The 23,680-nt window shown below is 43.0% G+C and overlaps 1 protein-coding gene across 2 annotated transcripts; it reads left to right on the forward strand.

Annotated features, from left to right (window-relative positions):
* Window positions 1-4,991: 4,991 nt before the first annotated feature.
* On the forward strand, window positions 4,992-23,061 carry RGN (regucalcin; the record flags this gene model as incomplete). Of its 2 annotated transcripts, XM_084258818.1 has the most annotated exons (6): window positions 4,992-5,160; window positions 7,486-7,668; window positions 20,370-20,585; window positions 21,355-21,486; window positions 21,829-21,983; window positions 23,011-23,061. In XM_084258818.1, the coding sequence occupies 6 exons, from the start codon at window positions 4,992-4,994 to the stop codon at window positions 23,059-23,061; spliced, it is 906 nt and encodes a 301-aa protein (XP_084114944.1). The 2 variants fall into 2 exon arrangements, with proteins under 2 accessions (XP_084114944.1, XP_084114945.1); XM_084258819.1 differs by lacking the exon at window positions 20,370-20,585 and having other exon boundaries at window positions 4,998-5,160.
* Window positions 23,062-23,680: the final 619 nt, after the last annotated feature.

The following is a 23,680-nucleotide window of genomic DNA, read 5'->3' on the forward strand; positions in this document are numbered from 1 at the left end:
CACCCCCTCCCCATCCTACCCCAACCTCTGCTGGCCTACATCCCAGTTCTTGTATGCATAAATTTAAAAAAAAAAAAGAAGGAACTCCCAGCAACTACAAAGGACTTTGTATGCACTTGAGTTCATTGAAAGGTGTATGACTAGATTGTATTTTATTTATTTTTTTAAAGATTTATTTATTTATTTATACAAGCACTGGGTACAGTCAGAAGCGCGGGAGGGTAAGAGAACTCACCAGAGCCAGAGCAGGGAACAGAACAGGCAGACTGATGAAATACACTGCTGAGGGGAGCAGCAGGTGCGGCAGGAGAGGTCTACACACCATGTGGGACCCTCGCAGGTGGCCAGGGATCGAACCGGCGCTGCAGAGTCTGCGGGGAGCTTCGCAGCCCAGCGTTCAACTGCTGTGCCACCAGGGGAAACCCGACTAGATTGTATTTTATAAAGATTCACTAACCACATGTTGTTATCAAGGTGAAAGAACTGCCATCATTTGCCTCCAGATGCTAAGAATACATCAATACTTCTGTGTTATTGCCAAAAAGGTATAACTTGAACTAACCATGAGGAAAAATCACATAACCCCAATTAAGAACATTCTATATTTTTAACTGCAAAAATGTCAATATCATGAAACAAAAAAGGCTGAGAAGCTGCTCCAGATTAAAGGAGACTAAACAGTTAAATCTTTGCCCTGGATCCGGTCTGGAAATGAAATCCTTGCTTTCCTTTTGTTATAAAGCACATTAGAGACAAATAGTGAAATTCAACTAGCTAATACTGTATTGAAGTTAAACACCTGATTTTGATAATTTATGCTGTGGTTACATAAAAGAATGTCCTTGTTTTCAGGAGATGTACACCAAACTATTTAGAGGCAAAGGAACATCCTATCTACAGCTTACTCTCAAATTGTTTAGAAAAAAAATATATGTGTAATTGAGAGAAGGCTAAAGCAAATGTGGTAAACTTAACATTTGGGGGATCTAGGTGAAGGGTAATCATGAATTCTTAATGTTATTTTTGCAACTTTTCTGTGCCTGAATTTTTTTTTTTTTTCAAAATAAAGTTACTCCTTCCCCAGGAGGGAGAGGGATCAGAGGGAGGGAGGGAGGAGCACAGGGGACTGAGGTGATGGTGCACGGGTGCCTCCGGGAAGGAAATTCTATGGGGACCACACCTGAGGGGGTGGGGGGAAGTAAATATTGTTTAAAAATGAACAATGATGTAAACAAATAAAAAATTCATTAAAAATAAAATAAAAAAATAAAGTTACTCCTTGCCTGCTCCCAGCCCCCCACCCCCGCCATAAAAAGGAAATAGTTGAACAAATTCTATAGGTCAGTGCTGCAGTGTCAGGGAGGGGAGGGTGAATAAGATGCGTTCCCTGCTCACAGGACTCACAGGCTGTTTTGGCAGAGCCAACAGGGTGAGACCTCCAGAAAGATGCTAATAATTTGGGCAAGAAATGGGGAAAGACCTGAGCAAATCCTGGCGGTGCCAACATAGTTGGAGGCACAGTAAAGAGACGATTTCTAACTGGAAATTGGTGACTAACTGGACTCGAGCTAGGAAGCAAGAGAAATCTAATGAGCTGTCTGGGCTTGCCCAGCCCTTCGTTTGGACCATGGTCCCATTCACCAAGATAGAGTGCCCAGGAGGTTTGAGGAGCATAATGGGATGCTTTTAGACAGCTCAGTGGTGCTCTTGAGGGGATAGTTGGGTCTGAGTTTGGGGAGCCATCAGCATTTAGGAGGCAAAAAAAAAAAGTCATGGGTGGGTCTTCCTGGTGGAGCAAGGGGTTAAGCACACACTATTAAGCTGTGAAGCTTCTGCAGCATGAGTTCTATCCCGGCCAGCCGGGGAGCTACCCACATGGTGCAGCAGACCTCTTCTGTCTCGCCCACTGCTCCCCTCAGCGGTGTATTTCAGTCAATCTGCCTGTTGTGTTCCCCACTCTGTCTCTGGTGAATCCTCTCACCCCTCGCACCTCTGGCCTGAACCCCAGTTCTTGTATGCATAAATAAATAAATCTTTAAAAAATTAAAATAAAATTTAAAAAGCCATGGGATACGAAGAGAGCACACCAGAACCCCTGAGATCCCAAACAATTGGACATCACAATCTCACTCTTTGCCCCACCCAAAAGTGTCCTTCAATGCTTATTTTTCTGTGGATGGTTTGGGCTATATGCCAGATTTTTCCCAGCTGGCTTTACGATGTCTCCTCACTTTGTACACTTGTGTTTTCCCATCTGTAAATAGGAACATTGGAGAGTACTTTTCTTTAGTACCTCTCAAGGCAAAGGGGAAATAATGGAGACTATAGTGCTAGTTATTCATAATTACCTTAAACTGAGCTGGAACTGCTCCAACTATCTCCTGCCTGCATAGAGCCCTGTCCCTTTAGATATTGATTTTTTTAAAGATTTATTTATTTATTCATACAAGAGCTGGGGTACAGGCCAGAGATGCAGGGGGTGAGAGGATTCACCAGAGATAAAGTGGGGAACAGAACAGGCAGATTGAATGAAACACACTGCTGAGGGGAGCAGCGGGCAAGACAGGAGAGGTCTGCTGCGCCATGTGGGTTGCTCCCTGGCTGGCCGGGGATTGAACTCCTGCTGCAGTGGCTGTGGTTAGCTTCATAGTGCCGCGATTTAACCCCTTGCGCCACCAGAGAGGCCGCCACTGAGTAATTTTTGACAGCTCATACACCTATACAATTCAAACGTCCATCAGGATACAGAACATAGCCATGCCCGAAAATGCACTTCTCTCCCCTTCTCAGTGAATCGTTGGCTCCCAATCCCCAGGAGTAACTGCCATTTTGTTTACTTCCCTCTATTATCTTTTTCAAGTATTTAAAATAACTTGTGGGTTATTTGGAGAAATATGGGATGGTCAGGTGGCAGGACCAGGCGCACATTTAGACTCTCAAAGGAGAATGTGAGGCCGAGTGCTGCTTAGGATCATTTTATTCCATATGATTTTAAAATCCAATCAAAGCGGGTCCTCTTTCCCCCAGCAAACAACGTTGTGCTGTTTTGCAAGATCTGCGTCTTCACCAGGGAAAGGGAGGATTTGTTTAACTGCTTTGTTCTTTCCTCTATCACCAGTTGGTGTTTAACTGGACCCTCAGACATTTTAACATCATTAAGTGATAAAGCAGCTCGGCGTCCAAACTCCACAGCTTAGGTTCATCGAGCTCCAAACCTCTGCCCCACCTCCCTGTGCCAGGAGGCTCCGCCGGAATCTTCCAGCTGACAGAGGAGGGGGCTGTCGAGGGGGTGGGCAGTCCCCAAGCCCCGCGCCTGCTGAGCGGAGCTGGGTCTCCTCCGCTTCCTCCTCGCCAGCCCCCACCCCCACCTCCACCCCCACCGGCGGTCTGACCTTTGAGCCGCCCTGGAGGTCACCAGCCGGGTGAGTGCCCGGTTGGCTGCCCCCGCCCCCGCCCCCGGGAGAGGCAAGGTCTGGCGGCTGCCGAGCGCGACCGGCCGGGCCCGGTCTGGGATGAGCTGGGGCGGGGGGAGGAGGCCGGCTGTCCTCTGTCCGCCCGGGGACCAGGCGGCCCAGCCTTCCGCTTCCCAGACTGTGCCAGGGCCCGCACCCGCCCAGGGACCCCGAGCGGCGCGGCCCCCTGACGCCGCGTCCCGTCTCCTCCCGCCGGGGCCACCCTGCGCGGCCCTTGCAGACGCGGCCCGGGCAGAAAAGGGACATTTGCCAGAACCCTGGCTTGCACGGCGGAGCGAGGGCTTAAAAGTTCAGTCCCAAAGGCCGGTGTCTGGTCTGGGGACTTATCTAAGATCGATAGCGTGCAGGCCTTTGAAGCCAGGGCCAGTTTTCAACAACCAGTGAAGGTTCCGAATGCTCTGCCCCTCGCAGTGGGTATTGGAATGGAGGCTCATTTGAGCTGTCTCTTTTTAAAAATGTCGTTTACTCAAGGAAATATGACACCAAAGATTAGCTTCCTTTCTCCTGGCTTCCTTTGCCCAGCTAGGCTGGAGCCACTTCAAAGCAGGCAGATGCTGGGGGAGAAGGATGAGGATGCCTGCAGTTTTTATCATCATCCCACGGAGTTTAGGAAAGAGAGAAGGCTCTTGAAGGTTGCCTATCTTTCCCCTTCCCCGTGGGTTTCTTACATAAAAGTGGTTTGTTTTTCATTTCTGGTACTGGTGTTTGTTTTTTCCTTTATCTTCCAATTCACTGGTCTGGGTCTCTGGCCCCAAGTCGCAGCACAGTGTTTCTGCCTGCAGAGTGCACGCAGCCTTACTAAACTGGCACAGCCTTTCTAGAAATAACTGTGGGACTCTCACTTCCTTCAAGGGGACCCAGATAATGTCCTTTTCTCCACCCCTTCCTTTGTCTGAAGTTGAAAATGGATGTTAGTTCTAATTTACTGTAGTAATACTAAATTATTATAACACTAAATAAACACTTCTAAACATGTTGTTCAGTAAAATGCAGAGCAGGCCAGCTCTCTAGCCTTTGAGCAATGAGCAGTGAATCTACAGCATCAACGGTTGGTGTGGGGCGCAGCGGGAGCAGTTGCACCAATGAGGGAGCTGCCCGCCCCTGAGCCTCAGGGTCTAGGTGCTGGCTTAAAAAGCAGCCTCCCTAGCTCTGGAACTGAGGCTCTGAGTGTCTCTAGCACCAAGGTGTGGGTGTTGTGGTGTTGCTCTCTCTGCACGCTCTCTCTGAAGATAGCTTGAAAAAAAAGGCACTGGTAAGTTGATTGAAGATGTCTCATGTTCTTGCCTATTGGCACTTTCTTCTTTTTCATACATGTCTCCTCCTGTCATGTTGAATATCTTGTTCTGATCTGGGGAAAGTGTGTTCAGCCTTTCCAGTCCAAAAAAAAAAAAACCTCTTAAAAAAAAAAAAAAAAAACACCTTGGGATTTTACCAGGGTCTTAAGCCAGCTCTTTTGCTGAATTTACTCCATGTGATTACATTTTGTTTTATCTCTGTTACCTGCAGTAGATCTCCCCTATGACAATGTCTTCCGTTAAGATTGAGTGTGTTTTGAGGGAGAACTGCCACTGCGGAGAGTCTCCAGTGTGGGAGGAAGCAACCAGCTCCCTGCTCTTCGTAGATATTCCTGCAAAAAAGGTTTGCCGGTGGGATTCGCTCAGCAAGCGAGTGCAGCAAGTGACCGTGGGTAAGGTTGAAGCCAGACTCACATCTGCCCAGACTGCAGCTCTTCCCTGGGGCGGGGCGGTCACACAGGCTTTGTCATCCCCCCCGCCCCCCGAACCTCTTGTTAAAGCTTACCGAATATATCTTACAAGCTACAAACTGCTATGTGCTCTGTGTCCACATGCAATGTCCTCCCACTTTGACTCAAGTAAATTCTGGATGGTCAGTACACTTCTTCTTCACTGTAGGGTCTTTCCTTAATACCCTTATATATCAGCCTTGGAAGTTAGACACCCAGTTTGTGGCACAGCAGAGGCTATCCACTTGGGGTCAGGCCAAGGCCTTATTGTTTTTTAAAAAACAGATATATCCCTTTGTGAATGTGAAAGGAGAGCTTTTAAGCTTATAAACTAGCAGTCAGGGCCTCAAGACACAAGCGTTGTCAAGCTGCCACCAGCCACTGCAACATGACTTTGCCCCGGCCAGAGAGCTACCCACATGGCGCAGCAGACCTTTCCTGTCTCGCCCGCTGCTCCCCTCAGCAGTGCATTTCAGTCGATCTGCCTGTTCTGCTCCCCACTCTGTCTCTGGTGGATCCTCTCACTGCCCCCCCCCCACACCTCTGGCTTACACCCCAGTTCTTATATGCATAAGTAAATAAATCTTTAAAAAAATAAAAAAAAGTAGCAGTCAGCACTGTCATTCAGTACAATCTATTCACTGTACAAACTAGGATTCAGGGTGAATTTCCAGTGCATTTGAGTGTGATTCTTCCTGTTTACAGCCATGTGACTTCCAAAGAAAGGGTTTATCACATTCTAAGCCCAGAGGGTATAGGCTTGATTAGCATAATGAAGTTTCTTGTTTTCATTATTGTGTTTATGGGAAGGAACAGATACCAGGAATTCCTGTGCTTGTGGGACACTCTCAACTCAAAACTGGGGACTTCAAACTTCCTTTTTTTAAAGATTTATTTTTATTTATTTATGCATACAAGAACTGGGGTGTAGGTCAGAGGTGTGGGGGGCGAGAGGATTCACCAGAGACAGAGTGGGGAACAGAACAGGCAGACTGAAATACACTGCTGAGGGGAGCAGCGGGCGAGACAGGAGAGGTCTGCTGCGCCATGTGGGTTAGCTCCCTGTCGGGGGATCGAACTCATGGCACAGTGGCGGGCAATAGCTTGATAGTGCTGAGACTTTAACCCCTGTGCCACCACGGAGGCCCCCATTTTCTTTTTTCTTAATGGGAGGGAATAGCCTTTTAATTCACCCAGGGATATGACTGTGTCTACTGGCAAAGTGACTATGACTGCTGAGGTCCAATGGAAGGGAAGGGCCGCTGGCCTTCTCTGATCTGTCCTAGCATGCAAGTAGAACCCAACTGGCAGGAGTATCTCCCTACCCCTAATCTGCAAGCCACACCCCAAACCCTGGAAAAGATTTGTGTCAGCAGTAGCTTGGAAAGCTCAAGATGCCACGGCTTGGCATCTCTGATAAGGATGTGATCCTCCTAATAGTGTCCTGCACATCCCCTGGGACGCCCACAGGGGATCTAAGCAGGGCTTTAGCTGAACGCTGCTCCTAAGCACCCAGGACCTTGCACTGAGGAGGGGCTTAGGAAATGTTTTCACAATAAATTCTGATACATTTATTGCTCACTGTGGTAATCCATCTCCCCACTGGAAAAAAGAAATGTTCCTTTATACTTGGGGAAATATTAAACCCAAAAATCCTGAAATTTAAAAATACAAAGTTAGTAATATGATGAAGACATGATTGTTTTATCACTGCACCTGCAATTCCTATCTATGTAGTCATTATTTTTATCATGCTGACTTCAAAAAGGATTTAAGAAACAATTTTCAATTTAATACATATATACTTGGGCCCTGATATTGGAGGGGGAGAGAGATGTCACCAAACCTAGTTTCTGGAACTAAACAGTTTGTGTCTGAATTTCCCGGAGATCAGACAAATTGAGCATCACTTGCGGTGTGACATCGGAACTAGTGCTCCCCCTCCCCGTTTGGAACCCCTCCTCTGAACTTGATGTGATGCTTGCCCCCAGTGCATAATGGCTGCTGTGGTTTGGCTTTTGCGTTTCCCCTGCTAGAGTGGGAGCTTTTCGAAGTATTGGGTTTTCTTCACCTTTTTATCCCTGCTGCCCAGAACAGCGCACGCTTCATGCTCCCGGATGTAGCCTTCCCGATTCCGCAGGAGAAAGAGTTCCTGCTGTCAAAGGGCTGAAACCCTCTTAGGTGGTGCCAGGAGGCGCGATGACCACAGTGTGCTACTCAGCCGCTGGGTTGCTTGCTGCATTTTGACTGCTGCCCTTGCCTCTACAGATGCCCCCGTCAGCTCCGTGGCCCTGCGCCAGTCAGGAGGCTATGTTGCCACAGTTGGAACAAAGTTCTGTGCTTTGAACTGGGAAAATCAGTCAACAGTTGTCCTGGCCACAGTAGATAAAGACAAGAAAAACAATCGATTCAATGACGGGAAGGTGGATCCTGCTGGGAGATACTTTGCTGGTATGGTTTCTCTTTAGCACTTACTGAGTTTTGGAGAAAATCAGAACATGACTTATAAAAGTCTTACTCCCATCATGGTAAATGTGTTACTCACAAAGCGTTGTAGGTTCTTCTTTGATTATTGCTTGAGTACCTTCTCCCATTCAAAAATAATTCCATGAGAAAAACTTCATAGACATGCCTTTCAATTTCTGTCTCTAGCACAGACTAAAATATGTCACTTTTGTGGTTTAAATGAGATTTAAAATAGAGGTTTCATTGTTGCTATTGTTGTTTAAATTAGAAATAATTTCAACCTTAGAAAAAAGTAAGAATAGTACAAAGTATGCCTGTATGCCCTCTACCGAGATTCACTGTTGTCAACATTGTGGTCCATTTGCTCTTTCTCTCTCCTCGTATTTCTCCAGAATTATTTGAAAGTAAGTTGCATATATTACATGTCTTTACCCGTAAAATATTTCATTGTGAATATCCCAAGAAAAAATGACATATTCTTACATGACCACACTATAGTTATCAACTTAAAGAGTTTAAGATTCATTCAATAATTTTATCTGATGTACTATCTATATTCCAATTGTATCAATTGACCAATTAATATCCTCTATCACATTTTCTCCTCCGGTATAGGATTCAGTCTAAAATCATGTTTTGCATTTAGTTGTTATATCTCTTTATCTGCAACATTTCCATAGCCTTTATTTGTCTTTTATGACATTGCCAGTTTTGAAGAATATAGTCCCACCCAACTCTCCCCCATTCAAATAGAATGTTCCCAAAAAATATAGATTGTTCCTTATATTCCTCATGTTTTTGTGTTAGTCTGATGTTTCCTTGTGGTTAGATTGATGCTGTTCATTCATGGCTGGAACACTGGGTGATGTTCTGTCCTATCCAGATGGTATCCCCTTTGGATACCATCTGTCCATCACTGGTGATGTTTTGATCACCTGGTTAAGGTGTTCTCAAATTTCTCTGTTGCATAGTTATTATTTTTTCAATTGTTATTTGTAAGCATCTTGGGGAGGGTTGTTAATTATTGTCATGTAAGAAGTACCCTGAAATTTAGTGGGTTAAAATAACAAACATGTATTGAAATGCAGTTCTCCCAGGCCATTGAAAACCTGACATTAGGAAAGCATTGTGCAGCAAAACTGCTTATTCAGACTAAATGGGAAATGAATATGAGCACTGTGTTCCTGTTATCCGCTGTGTATTGTTGCTGAGTAAATGATTTAATGAGGATTTGAAAAGTCTTAACATTTTTTTGCAAGTCAACAACCTTTCATTGGAGAGGACAAACAGTTCTCCATTTTAAATTATCTGATGTGTTTAGATTAATATGAATGAATGTGTATACACACATATGTATGTGTTTCTGTCTATATGTATAAATCCCATGGCTCAAGTAAAAAAATAAATAACACACATCTTAATTAACTTCTGAAGGTTAAAATCTGGCTGTGGCTTAGATGAACAGTTCTAGCTCAAGGCTCTCCTGAAGTTGCAGTCAGTCTGTCTGCCAGCACAAGTCTGGGACAGGGCTGGAGTTTCTGATGAGGCCTAGAGACGCACATGGGAGATGGCAGGAGGCTTCCATTCCTTAGTGTGTGAGTCTGTTCCCAGGGCGCTAGGGACACGGCTTCCTCAGACCAGTTATCAGACAGACAGAGAACCCAAGATGGAAGCTACCGTCTTTTTTTTTTTTTTGTGACTTGCTATTTTTATTTGTGTTTTTATTTTTTTATTTTATTTTTTGTATTCCTATCAAGTTTTTATTTATTTTTTTATAAATAATAAATTTTATTTTTATATTCCCCATACATTGCAGCCCCCCCCCATTTGACCCCAATCCCTCCCCTCCCACCCCCGCCCCCCTAAAAGTGTCTCTGGTTCATAGTTTTTTGTTGATTTTGATTTTCACTTTCTTATAGTTAATCATTTTCCTGGTCCCTTATTTAAGTTTTCTAGATTCCTGCTATGAGTGAGACCATCCGGTATTTTTCTTTTTCTTTCTGGCTTATTTCGCTGAGCATGATCCCTTCCAGCGCCATCCATGTTGCTGCAAATTGCATGTGTTTACCTTTTTTGAATGCTGAGTAATATTCCATGGTATATATGTACCACATCTTCTTGATCCAGTCATCTATTTTTGGGCATTTGGGTTGTTTCCAAAGCTTAGCTATTGTAAACAGTGCTGCTATAAACATAGGGGTGCAGGTGTTGTTTGGAATTGATGTTTCTGTGTCCTTTGGGTAAATACCTAGGAGTGGAATTGCTGGATCATATGGAAGCTCTATGTTTAGTAGGTCCAGAAATCTCCACACAGCTCTCCACAGTGGTTGGACCAGTTTGCACTCCCACCAACAGTGCAGAAGAGTTCCTTTTTCTCCACACCCTCGCCAACATTTGTTGTTGCTAGTTTTTTTAATATGTGCCATTCTCACTGGTGTAAGATGGTATCTCATGGTAGTTTTGATTTGCATTTCCCTGATGACAAGTGATGTTGAACATTTTTTCATATGCCTGTTGGCCATTTGCATTTCCACTTCAGAGAAGTTTCTTTTTAGCTCTTCTGCCCATTTTTTGACTGGATAATTTTCTTTGTTGTTGTTGAGTCTCATCAGCTCTTTGCAGATTTTTGTGATCAGTCCTTTATCATTAGTGTTGGGTGCAAAAATGTTCTCCCAGTTGGTGGGGTTTCTCTTTGTTTTTGTTATTGTCTCTTTTGCTGTGCAGAAGCTCTTTAATTTGATGTAGTCCCAGCTGTTTATCTTTGTCTTCACTATCACTGCTTTGGGTGATGTGTCTGTAAAGATATCTTTGATGTGAATATCACGTAGTGTTTCGCCTATATTTCCTTCTATATATTTTATGGTTTCAGGTCTTATGTCAAGTTCTTTAATCCATTTTGAGTTGATTTTTGTGTATGGTGTGAGGTAGTGGTCAAGCTTCATTCTTTTGCATGTAGCGACCCAGTTTTCCCAGCACCATTTATTGAACAAACTTTCTTTGCTCCAATGCATAGTCTTTGCTCCTTTGTCAAAGATTAGTTGACCATAAATCTGTGGGTTTATTTCTGGATTTTCTATTCGATTCCATTGGTCTGTATGTCTGTTCTTGTTCCAATACCATGCAGTTTTGATGATTATGGCTTTGTAGTATAGTTTGAAGTCTGGGAGTGTGATGCCTCCATTTCCTTCTTTTTTTTTCAGGAGAGCTTTGGCTATTCAGGGTTTTTGGTGATTCCATATAAATTTCATCAATAATTGTTCTATTTCTTTGAAGAATAACATTGAAATTTTGATTGGAATAGCATTGAATTGGTATATTGCTTTTGGTAGGATGGCCATTTTAATAATGTTTATTCTTCCAATCCATGAGCAGGGGATGTCTTTCCATTTCTTTGTGTCTTCTTCTATTTCTTTTAACAGTGTTTTATAATTTTCTTTGTATAGGTCCTTTACCTCTTTTGTTAGATTTATTCCCAAATATTTGATTTTTTTTGTTTCGATAATAAAAGGGATGGTTTTTTTTATTTCTTCTTCTTCAGATTTATTGTTTGTGTATAGGAAGGCTACTGACTTTTGCGTGTTGATTTTGTATCCTGCCACTTTACTGAATTGATTGATGAGTTGAATTAGTTTTTCTGTGGAGTTTTTGGGGTTCTCTATGTATATTATCATATCATCTGCAAATAGTGATAGCTTGACTTCTTCTTTTCCTATTTGGATTCCTTGGATGTCTTTCTCTTGTCTTATTGCTCTGGCTAGGACTTCCAGTATTATATTGAAAAGCAGTGGTGAGAGTGGACATCCTTGTCTTGTTCCAGATCTTAATGGAATTGCTTTCAGCTTTTCACCATTGAGGATGATACTGGCTGTTGGCTTGTCATAGATGGCCTTTATGATGTTGAGGTATGTTCCTTGTATCCCAAGAATTTCAAGGGCTTTTATCATGAACGGGTGTTGCACTTTGTCGAAAGTTTTCTCAGGATCTATTGATATTATCATATGGTTTTTATATTTCTTTTTGTTGATGTGTTGGATAACGTTGATTGATTTACGGATGTTAAACCATCCTTGTGTCCCTGGAATGAATCCTACTTGGTCGTGGTGAATTATCTTATGGATACATTGTTGGATTCTGATAGCTAAAATTTTATTGAGGATTTTTGCATCAGTGTTCATTAGGGAGATTGGCCTGTAGTTTTCCTTTTTTGTGTTGTCCTTGTTCGGTTTTGGTATTAGTGTAATGTTGGCTTCATAGAACATGTTTGGTATTGTCCCTTTCTTCTCAATTTTTTGGAAGAGTTTGTGAAGGATAGGCACTAATTCGTCTCTGAATCTTTGGTAGAATTCATTTGTAAATCCATCAGGTCCTGGGCTTTTGTTTTTGGGAAGGTTTTTGATTACCATTTCAATTTCGCTGCTTGTAATTGGTCTGTTTAGGTGTTCTATTTCTTCTTTATCTAGCTTTGGGTGATTGTAGAGTTGTAGGAATTTGTCCATCTCCTCTAGATTGTTGAACTTGTTTCCTTATAACTGTTCATAGTAGTTACTGATTATTCTTTTGATTTCTGCTGTGTCCGTTGTGATTTCTCCTCTTTCATTTATGATCCTGTTTATTTGTGCTTTCTCCCTTTTTTCCTTTGTGAGCCTGGCTAGGGGTTTGTCTATTTTATTGATTTTTTCAAAGAACCAGCTCTTGGTTTCATTGATCTTTTGGATTGTTTTTTTAGTTTCAATTTCATTTATTTCTGCTTTGGTTTTTATTATTTCTTTTCTTCTACTGGTTTTGGGGGTTTTTTGTTGTTCTTTTTCTAGATCTCTGAGCTTCAAGATTAGGTTGTTTCTTTGAGTTCTTTCTTGTTTTTTGATGTGAGCTTCTATTGCTATATATTTTCCTCTTATTACTGCTTTTGCTGCATCCCATACATTTAGGATATTAGTGTCCTCCTTGTCATTCAATTCAAAGAATTTTTTAATTTCTTCTTTGATCTCCTCATTAGTCCAGTGGTCTTCCAGTAGTTTGGTTTTTAATCTCCATGAGGTAGAATAGTTCCTTGCCTTCTTTTTATGGTTTATTTCTAGTTTGATGCCTTCATGGTCAGAAAAAATGGTTGGTATGATTTCAATCTTGGTGTATCTGTTGATGTTTGTCTTGTGCCCCAGTATGTGATCGATCCTGGAGAATGATCCATGTGCGCTTGAGAAAAATGTGTACTCCGTTTTTTTTGGGTTTAGTGTTCTATAGATGTCTGTTAAGCCCAAATGCTCTAGGTCCTTATTTAGAGCTTTAGTTTCTTTAATTATTTTTTGTCTTGTTGATCTATCCATTGTTTATAGTGGTGTGTTGAAGTCTCCCACTACGTATGTGTTTTCTCTGATGTCTGTTTTCAGAGAGGACAACAGTTGTCTGATATATTTTGGTGCTCCTTCGTTTGGTGAGTATATGTTAATGAGTGTTATTTCTTCTTGAAGTATTGTCCCCTTGATCATAGTGTAGTGACCACTGGGGTCTCTTTTTATTTTTTTGAGTTTGAAGTCTGTTTTATCTGATATAAGTATAGCTGTTCCTGCTTTCTTTTTTGGTCCATTTGCTTGTAGAATTGTTTTCCATCCTTTAACTTTAAGCCTATTTTTATCTTTTGTAGCTAAATGTGTTTCCTGGAGACAGCAAAAGGTTGGGTTTTGTTTCTTAATCCAGGCTGCAACTCTGTGTCTTTTTATTGAAGAGTTTAGTCCATTTACATTTAGAGTTAATATTGATATGTTAGCATCTGTATTTGCCATTGTGATTTTCTTTCCTTTGATTTTATTTATTTATTCTTTTAATAACTTTTTTTTTTGGCCTTCTTTCATTGTTATTCGTCCCTCTGAGGTTCTGGCTTTAGGACTCCTTGTAGTATTTTTTGGAGTGGGGGTTTAGTTGTAATGAAATTCTGGAGTTTCTGTTTGTCTGGGAAGGTCCATATTCTTTCTTCAAAGAGGAAGGAGAGCTTTGCGGGATAGAGTATTCTTGGTTGGCATCTGTTTTCTTGGAGTCTGTTGACTATGTCCCTCCACTCTCTCCTTGCCCGTAGTGTTTCTTCGGAGAAGTCTGATGTCAGCCTGATTGGCTTTCCTTTGAATGTTATCTGTTTCTTCCCTCTTGTCAGCTTCATTATTTTTTCCTTGTCCTGGATTCTTGGGAGCTTTACTATTATGTGTCTTGCTGTATTTTTCCTTTCGTCGTGGAAGTTTGGTGTTCTTCTTGCTTCTTGTATATCAATTTTCAGCTCCTTCTTCACGTTTGGGAAGTTCTCTTCAATTATCTCTTTGAATATTTTCTCTGTTCCTACATCTCTCTCCTCTCCTTCTGGTATTCCTATAACTCTTATATTTCCTTTCCTCATGGAGTCAGATAGTTCCCGAAGTCTTTCTTCGTTCTTTTTCCTTCATACTTCTCTTTCCTTTTCTGTTTTGGTTCTTTTTATTTCTGTGTCTTCAAGAGTACTTATTCGTTGTTCCATTTCATCTATTCTGCTTTCATTGCTTTTCCTAGAATTCTTTAGTTCTTCCATTAATTCTTTGATCTCCTGCATTTCTTTTACTTCCCTCTTTAGGGACTCAATTTCATTCTTCTGACCATTGTTTTCCCTCTCTAGGGACTCGATTGCATTCTTCTGATTGTTGATTATTTTTCCCTTATCATTGTTTTCCTTTATGACTTCTGTCAGTTTTTTAATCACGGCAATTTTAAATTCTCTTTCTGGAAGGCTCAGAAGTCCTTCCAAGTTACTGTTGTTGCAATCTGGGGGCTGGTTGTCTTTTTGTGGTGTGCTTTTTCCCTGGGGAGTTGCTAGGTTGCGTGTGGTTCTTCTAGTCCCTACTGTCTGTTTTCTAATTTGCCGTATGCGTTGGGACAGTGTGTTGTTGGGACTGGCCGGCATCTTGGGCGAGCTTCTCTGCTCCCCTCTGGTTCCTCCTGGAGCCATATGTCAGTTTCAAGCAGTCTTTACTGGAGAAAGGTCCCTGTTCTAAAATGCCGATGTGAGGACACACTCCCCTGTGCGCCTGGTCTGCCCCGGCGGTGGGTTCCTGCTCCCCCTCTGGGCTTGGACTGCAGGCCAGAGGGGGTCTGGCGTGGGCGGACTTCCCCCGCTCACCTCTGGCTCCTGAGGAAGCCTTCTTTACTGAAGAAATGTAGTCTTTACTGAAGAAATGTCCCTGTTCTAAAATGGTGATGTGGGACACACTCCCTGGGCATCTGGTCTCAGGCACACTCTTCTGCGCACCTGGTCTGCCCCGGCTGTGGGTGCTCGCTCCCCCTGTGGGCTCAGACTACTGGTCGGAAGGGGCCCGGCGTGGGCTAACTCCCCAGCCACTGGCTCCTCCAGGAGCCTCTGCTGGGGTCAAGTCGCTAGGTGGCACCAGAGATCACTCCTAGAGCCCTTGGGGAGCTGATTTTCCACCCCGTGGGACTGGGAACAGAGTGGGAATGGTAGGGTAAACCTCAACGGCTTTGGGGTGCTGTGTCTGCCTTGTGCCCCACCGTCGTGGGGAACCCACGCCCCTAATTTCGTGCCCCGGGTCTCAGTTCCAAATCTCTCAGTTCCAGGACGCGGGCTGTAGCCCAGTTCAGTGGCGCGGGAATGGCGCCTTTTGAATCCCGCTCCCGTGCCTGGGCGCCTGGTTCCTGCTCACTCAGTGAGGGCCTCCGCGCGTCTCCCCGCAAGCCTAGGTCGCAGGCGCGGGGACCTGCGCTTGCTTTTCAACCGCACTGCTTTTCCGCGTGATTCCGATTCTGGTCTGCGCCGCTTTTCCGCGCAATCCCGATCCCGATCCGTGTCTGCTTTTCCAGAGCGCCGCTTTTCCGCGCAATCCCGATCCACATCCGCGTCTGGTTTTCCAGCGCGCCGCTTTTCTGAGCAAGCTTATTGGGCGGCCGGGGCTGTGTGCTGGTGCTGGCCTCCTCCTGGGGGGCGGGGCTCTCTTTAATGGTGCCCGGAGCTCACCGGGGATCCTGCAAGATTCTCCACAGCTCCCGTTCACGGGGTGTGGTGGCTGAAATAGTTCCTTTCCACTCACAGTCCCGCTTGCTGCGTCCTTTGTTCTTGTTGGTCCTTTTAGTTTGTTGTTTTCCTCCTCTCTGCCGGTCGGAGAGTGCCAACTCTGTGGGCGGGGGAGGGGAGCAGGGTTCTGCGCTTTCCTCCCTTCTGGTCCTCTTTTATGGCCACTTTCTTCTTCGGGCAGTTTGCTGGAGTCGTCCGTTTATCTTCCGTGTCCCAGTTCTCACTGGGACCTGCCGCTTTCCCTCCCTATTAACTTTTTTTAATGGGAGATCTTACTCGCAGCGTCTCCTCGCCGCCATGTTGCTCCGCCCATCTCCCGTCTTTTTTTTTTTTTAAGATTTATTTATTTGTGCATACTAGAACTGGGGTACAGGCCAGAGGTGTGGGGGGGTGAGGATTCACCAGAGACAGAGCAGGGAACAGAACAGGCAGACTGACTGAAATACACTGCTGAGGGAGCAGCGGGCAAGACAGGAGAGGTCTGCCTCACCATGTGGGTAGCTCCCTGGCCCGCTGGGGATTGAACTCGTGCTGCAGTGGCTGCAGATAGCTTCATAGGTGTGTCTTAACCCCTTGCGCCACCAGGGAGGCCCCACTACAGTCTTATTGTAACCAATCTTGGAAATAACATGGCGTCATTTGTGCCACATGCAGAAGGATGGGGGGGGGGGTTGGAGAGGCAGAGACTCATGGGAGGCGGGATCATTGAGGCCGTGTTAGAGGCTGGTGATAACATGGGGAGCTACTTTTAGCCCACGCAAATATCATGGTCCTCACTGAAAATTCTCCCTTCAGTTTTACATTTGTCGATGATTCTTGCTTGATTCAGTCTTTACGGTGAGGCATGCAGGATGACTTATACACAGCTTTAAGTGAGTTTTAACTACACTTTGAAATTAAAGAATGCATTTTTTTAACAATACAATATTTCATTTTATTCATTCTCCATTTACTCAAGCAAAAAATGACAGAAGCTCTCCATTGGAGATTGGAGAAATGTCAGAAGTATTAAGTGGGATTATGTAGTGGCAATGATTAATAACTGTTGTTATTTACATAATGCATTACATAATGCATAATTATATAATACATAATGCATACATAAATAAGTCTACTTATTTATCTCCCATCATAAGTAAACCATAGTTGATTCTAAATCCTAGCTGTTTTCACCCCCCTCCACAATGCCCCCTCACAGGATTAATTGGCTTTGGCTGTCCTGACTCCATTCACATTCAGCATGGAAGGCAGGTAAGGTATGAGCATCTGGCTGTGGACTGGTTCCCCTCTTCCTAAGCTTTATACAACCACAGATTTAGTCTGGGACCAGCTGAAAGATTAAGGATGAGAATCCATTGGAAGCCCTGCTGCCAGTAATTTCTGCAGGGTAAAGAAATATGATTAGCTATTTTACCTCCTGTAGAAATTGATCTTATTTTTTCCTTATGGCTAGAAGTTTGCAGTTCTGTGGCCTTTTGTGAGACAAAATAAAATGTCCTCAGAGGCGTGAGTTCTTGGCCTGGAGTCCCCAGTTCTTAACCTGTGCACTAAGGAGATCCCTTAAATTATAAGCATCATTGTGAGCTTACCTCCTGGCCGAGCACATCTGCAGAAGCAGAAGCACCTGAGAACCATTTTCTAGAAAGAGTTCATGGCTTTCAGCAGTTTCTGAGAGGTATCACTTGCCCAGAAAAGCGTGGGTCAACAGGTTATCTGGATGGAGCAGTAGGCAGTGCCCTGAAAGTGTTACTGTGCCAAAAGTCTGACCTGTCTGTGCTCTGGTTGTTCTCTCTAGCTAAGGAAGAGCCTTTTACAAGCAGCACGGACTCACTTCACTTTCCAGGCATATCTTTTTGTGAGGTAGATAGTGGGAGGAGTATATTTTAATGATTTATTTATTTATGCATACAAGAACTGGGGTACAGGCCAGAGTGCGGGGGTGAGAGGATTCACCAGAGACAGAGTGGGAAGCAGAACAGGCAGATCTGCTGAAACACACTGCTGAGGGGAGCAGCGGGCAGGACAGGAGAGGTCTGCTGTGCCACATGGGTCACCTCCCTGGCTGGGGATAGAATTCTGGCCTTGGCTGTAGGCCCTCATGGTGGGAGTGCTGAGACTTAACCCCTAGGCTTCCAGGGAGGCCTTAATTTTTGCTTTCAACCATCAGCAATATTTTGAAGAACTAAAGAGAAGAACAGTCTGTAATATTTACTGTTCCTCTTGCTCTTCCTTCAGTCCTGATATTCCTCTCCTCTTTTTGGTACCCCATCCCTTCTGTCTGAAGTTCCTTTAGCAATTCTTTTAGAACACGTCTGCTGGCTACTAATCTTTTTTCATTTTGCTTCATGTGAAAACATCTTTATTTTGCCTTTGTTCTTTTTTTATTGTTTTATTGTTTATTTATTTATTTATTAAGATTTATTTATTTATACAAGCGCTGGGTACAGTCAGAAGTGCGGGAGGGTGAGAGAATTCTAGGTTAATACTTTTTTCCTTCAGTAAATTAAAAATAGGTCACTACCTTCTAACCTCCATGGATCCTCATGAAAAATCCAGTCATTGAAATCATTATCCCCTTGTGTGTAATGTACCATTTTTCTTTCATTGCTCTTGAGAATTTCTGTTCAACTCTAGTTTTCAGAAATTTGATTGTGCTATGTCTGGGTATAGGTTTCTTTAGCCTTACTTCAGCTTCCTGAATCTGTAGATTCATGCTTTTCACCAAACTTGGGAAGGGTTGAGCAATTATTTTTTCAAATATTTTTTTTTGTCCTGTACTCTCTTTTCTAAAAATCCAATGACACATGTATTCAGTAACTCTTTTGTTGTCGTCCCTAAAGTTCTGTTCATTTCTCTTTTTAAAAAAGATTTATTTATGCATACAAGAGCTGGGGGGTAGGCCAGAGATGTTGGGGGTGAGTGGATTCACCAGAGACAGAGTGGGGAGCAGAACAGGCAGATCTACTGAAACGCACTGCTGAGGGGAACAGCAGGCGAGTCAGGAGAGGTCTGCTGCACCATGTGGTTCAGCTCCCTGACCGGGGATTGAACTCATGCTGTAGAGGCTGCAGATAGCTTCACAGTGCTGCGTCTTAACCCCTTGCACCACCAGGGAAGCCCCTCTGTTCATTTCTTTTTCAATCTTTTTTTTTCTCTCTCATTCATATTGGATAATTTCCCTTGATCTAGCATCCGGTACACTGACTCCTCTGTCATCTCTGTTCTGCTCTTGAGTCCATTCAGTGAGTCGTTTATTTCAGTTATTTTATTTTTCAGTTCTAAAGTTTTCATTTGGTTATTCTTTATACCATCTACTTCTTTGTTGATATTTTCTAGTTTGAGTTTTGTTTCAAGACTGTTTACAACCTTCTCATTTGAGCATTTTTATAGGAACTGCTTTAGTCTTGGTCAAATAATTCCAACATCTGCATCATCTCATCCGCTGCATCTGTTGATTCTTTTCCTAGACAAGCTGAGATTTTCATGCTTCTTTGTGTTGTCAGTAATTTTGTATTGTATCCTGGACATTTTGATGATTAGGTTATGAGATAAATCCTATGGAGAATGCAGATGTATTTGTTTTAGCTAACAATCTATATGTTTTGATTGAGATAAGTTCCAACCTGCTTTTTATTAGTGCTATTAGGCTCTGTCCACATGTTTGCCACTCAGTGGTCAGTCTGAGACCTAGGAGTTCTATCCATTAGCTCCATCCTCAAAGTCTTTGGTATACAAATTAAACCAGACCATTGCATGTACAACCAGTGGATGAGCCCAGATCATAACAGTCACAGAGAGCTCATTCTTTAGTAACACCCTTCTTCACTAGCTCCTGCTCCTTTCCAATTTCCTGGAGCTCTCCTTTTCTTTCCTCTAACCAGAACCTGCCTGCTTCCAGGATAGTGCTGCCCCTGGGGCCATGCAGCAGTAGGACGGAGAAAACATAAAAGCAAGTATTTGTCTCAGTCCTTCTGTTCCTGCAGCTTCACCAAATTGGGGGGGGGGTGGACAGAGGAGAAAGTGTTCCCTTCTCTCAGAGTCTTGAGTAGTTTCCAATTGTCAGCCACTCTCTTGTTGTCACACATGCTACAGAATTGCCTGGAGACTGGCGCATGAGAGAATAGAGAAAGGGGAGTAGAAAAGAGCCAGGGGATTTCCTCTACTCTCTCATGTGCTTCATGGGTTTTCCTTTCTGCTCCTTAAGCCAGATCTAGAGTTTCCCTTGGATCCCTTGTCTGCTCCATAGTGCTCCCTTCCAGGATTCAGGCTCTACTGAGGTCAGGCCAGGACACGCTGGAGAATAAAATAAAGAACTCACCGGCAACTAAGTAGTACTTCATTCTGGTGCTCTTCCCTTAGTGATATTTACTTTGCAGAGTCCTCAAGTAACTATGTCAAGCTTTTGTCCAGGCTTTATAGTTGTGCTCAGTGGGAGAAAATGAGATTGGTGCACAGGTACTCCTTGCCTAGAACCAGAACCTCTCAGTGTAGTTTAATTCAGTTTTAAATGTAGGACCCAGATTAGGATCATATAATGATTTCCGTGATTTAATCATCAGAAAGTCTCACTGGTGAGAAAATGTAATGTAGCGCAGTGGGCAAGATGCTGGGAGGCTGACCCCAGTGCTCTTTGTTTTTTTTTCAGGCACCATGGCTGAGGAAACAGCCCCAGCGGTTCTGGAGCGGCACCAAGGCTCCTTGTACTCCCTCTTTCCTGACCACCACGTGGAAAGGTACTTTGACCAGGTGGACATCTCCAATGGTTTGGATTGGTCCCTGGACCATAAGATCTTCTATTACATTGACAGCCTGTCCTACTCTGTGGATGCCTTTGACTATGACCTGCACACAGGAAAGATCTGTATGTACTTTTTCATCATTTCTCTTAATACTGCTGGTAGTTTTCATACGCATATAACTGGCAGATGGCCTCTCCCTCAACCCCCGTGAATAGGTCCTCAGTTATCAAGCAGAGAGCTACCCGGTGTTCTTATTCCAATATAGTAATGATCGCTGCTGGTCAAGCCATGGCTCGCAACTCAACTAAATATGGCCACAGTTAGCATAATAGGGATAGGTCCTTAATCCTCTTTCCTGCCACCATCGCTAGAAAGAGGCTCAACATAAAATGGACCTTGATCTACCAAGAGGTGCTTAATAGCAAGTAATATACTGCAGGATCGAATAAAAGAACATTAGAGTTTTGGGTGGATTTTTACTTCAGTTGAACATAGGCAAGTGCTCAGAGACAAATTAACAACCTTTCAGGCTTCAGTTCAGGTCAGCATCAAAAAGAACAATTGGTGTTTTAGTAAAAATTCTACTTTCTTTTTTCTCTCCTCCTCTGAAAGTTTAGAAGGTGTGTCTGTAATCCAATGAAAAGGCGTGAATCCACTTTGAATCACATAGTACAAATCCTCTGTTGAGGGGTGCCCACTAGTGTTTCCAGACACGTTTTAGAGATCAGAATCCTTCAGAACCACCCCTGTGGTGCCCACGCACCAGATCCTGTATAAGCAGAAGTGATCAGGATCATAATCTTCTTGAGAGCACACTGTTTTGATGCTTAGTACCGAGTGGCTGGTTGTTTGGTGGTGTGTATGTATGCTTGTGTCTTTTTTTCACCATAGCCAACCGTCGAAGTGTTTACAAGCTGGAGAAAGAAGAACAAATCCCAGATGGCATGTGTATTGACACTGAGGGGAAGCTCTGGGTGGCCTGCTACAATGGAGGAAGACTGATTCGTTTAGATCCTGAGACGGGTAGGCCCACAGCAAAAAAAACTCCTGCCCTCTATAGAAAACTCCAGACCTCAGAGGCATGAGAAATTTCATGACTAACAAAGTTAGATTAGAAATACATTCAAAATTTCAGTGGTATGATTTTGGAAATAAAGGCAAAGATAGAACCCAAAATTGCTAGTCAGAACTTTGGTTTGGAGGTAAGTATTTTTGTTTAAAATCAATTGTCAGGGAAACTAGATTAAATATGCTTCAAGTCTGATGCCCACAATCTTCTTTGAACTTCCCACAAGGTATCCCAGAATGTTGTGCTGCTTGAAAATTTGCTAGAATTAAACTTAAATAAAATATTTGGTAATCTAGGGAAAAGACTCCAAACCGTGAAGTTGCCTGTTGATAAAACAACCTCATGCTGCTTTGGAGGGAAGGATTACTCTGAAATGTATGTGACCTGTGCCCGGGATGGAATGACTCCCGAGGGTCTCTTGAAGCAACCTGAAGCTGGTGGAATTTTCAAGGTGATCTGGCCATTTCTTTGATTTTAAGGGTGAGGTAGGAAAAGTTTGGTTAAGTAACTAAGCAATTAGTGCTTTTTCATACTTGTAAAACATAAAATTCCATTTAACATTTTAAGCTCATCATGCTAGACTTAAAACATTTTATTGAGATTTTCTAAATTGTCCATTATCTGAAGTCCAGGACAATGTGTCTGGCCTACTTTGTACAATACTTAAACTTTTTTTTTTTTATAGAGGCATGCTTTATTTATTTATTTATTTGTTTGCTGGTTTGTTTGTTTGTTTGGTTTATACATGCACTGGGTACAGTCAGAAGCGCCGGAGGGTGAGAGAATTCACCAGAGCCAGAGCGGGGAGCAGAGCAGGCAGAAGGACCGAAGTACACTGCTGAGGGGAGCAGCGGGCGGCAGGAGAGGTCTGCACTCCATGTGGGACCCTCCTCCGGTGGCCGGGGAGCAGCCGGGGATCGAACCGGTGCCGCAGAGGCCGCGGGCAGCTTCGCAACCCAGCGCTCAACCGCTGCGCCACCGGGGAGGCCCATAAACTTTTTTTTTTTTTTTTTTGCTTCAGTAGTATTTGTTGAAATCCTATAAATCAATAGTGTGGGCTTGGAAAACCAGTGTTTGAAACATATTTATCAGTTAATTTTGTTTAATGTCCTAAGAATTTTTTTTTATGTTTTTAATTTTTTGTAACAAAACAAATACTGATAAAAATTATAGATTTTTAAATCTGAAAACATGTGGACATCTCCCAATTCAAACCTCTTTCTTTACAGGTGAGAAGATGCTAGAAATAAATTCAGTTTTAAATCCCTGTTAATTGTAAATGGTTGCTATTTGGATTATTAACTATGTGAATAATTGGATTGGACCATAAATACCACATAAGTAGTTCCTTTTTATGATAGGAAATAAAACAAGGGTAACAGATGGCTAAACGTATTATTGTGAATCATACAAATGCTTTTGAAGAATACTTATGAGTTACTTTCTATCACAGTTTCTCTCTTTTGTATTTTTAACAGATAACTGGCCTGGGAGTCAAAGGGATTCCTCCTTACCCCTATGCAGGATAATGCCTCCTTTCCTATTGGAGGATCTTCTGAAGACAACTAGAAAATTCTGCAATTGAAATTTCAATCTAGTAACCGAAAAATAAAGCAATGATATTATTAACAGGGTTAGACTTCTTTTTATAATATTTTAAAGGCAGAACATTTTTAACAAGGGGTCACATGTGATTTTGATGGCACACAGTGAGACATTCTGCAAAGGTACTATGGTACCTGCAGTACTTAATTTTTCATAATCTATTTTACCAATTTACTTGGAATATATAATCCTTTACTTGAAATATATAAGCCACCATGTAAGTCCCTCTACCCTTGTTCATTCATGTTAGAAAACATTATATACTCTATCCATACATACCAAAAATTCATCCATGTAAAAGCTTTTCCTATGAAACATGAAGCATGCTTCAGAGCACACAAGAAGAGAATAGTCTATTACATTTATCAAGATATTGTCGTTTCTTTTAAATTTTTTTAATATTTATTTATTTATTGATACAAGCACTGGGTACAGTCAGAAGCGCGGGAGGGTGAGAGAATTCACCAGAGCCAGAGCGGAGAGCAGAACAGGTAGACTGACGAAGTACACTGCTGAGGGGAGCAGCGGGCACTGCAGGAGAGT

This window comes from Talpa europaea (genome assembly GCF_964194135.1).
Source record: "Talpa europaea genome assembly, chromosome: X".
NCBI classification, from domain to species: domain Eukaryota; kingdom Metazoa; phylum Chordata; class Mammalia; order Eulipotyphla; family Talpidae; genus Talpa; species Talpa europaea.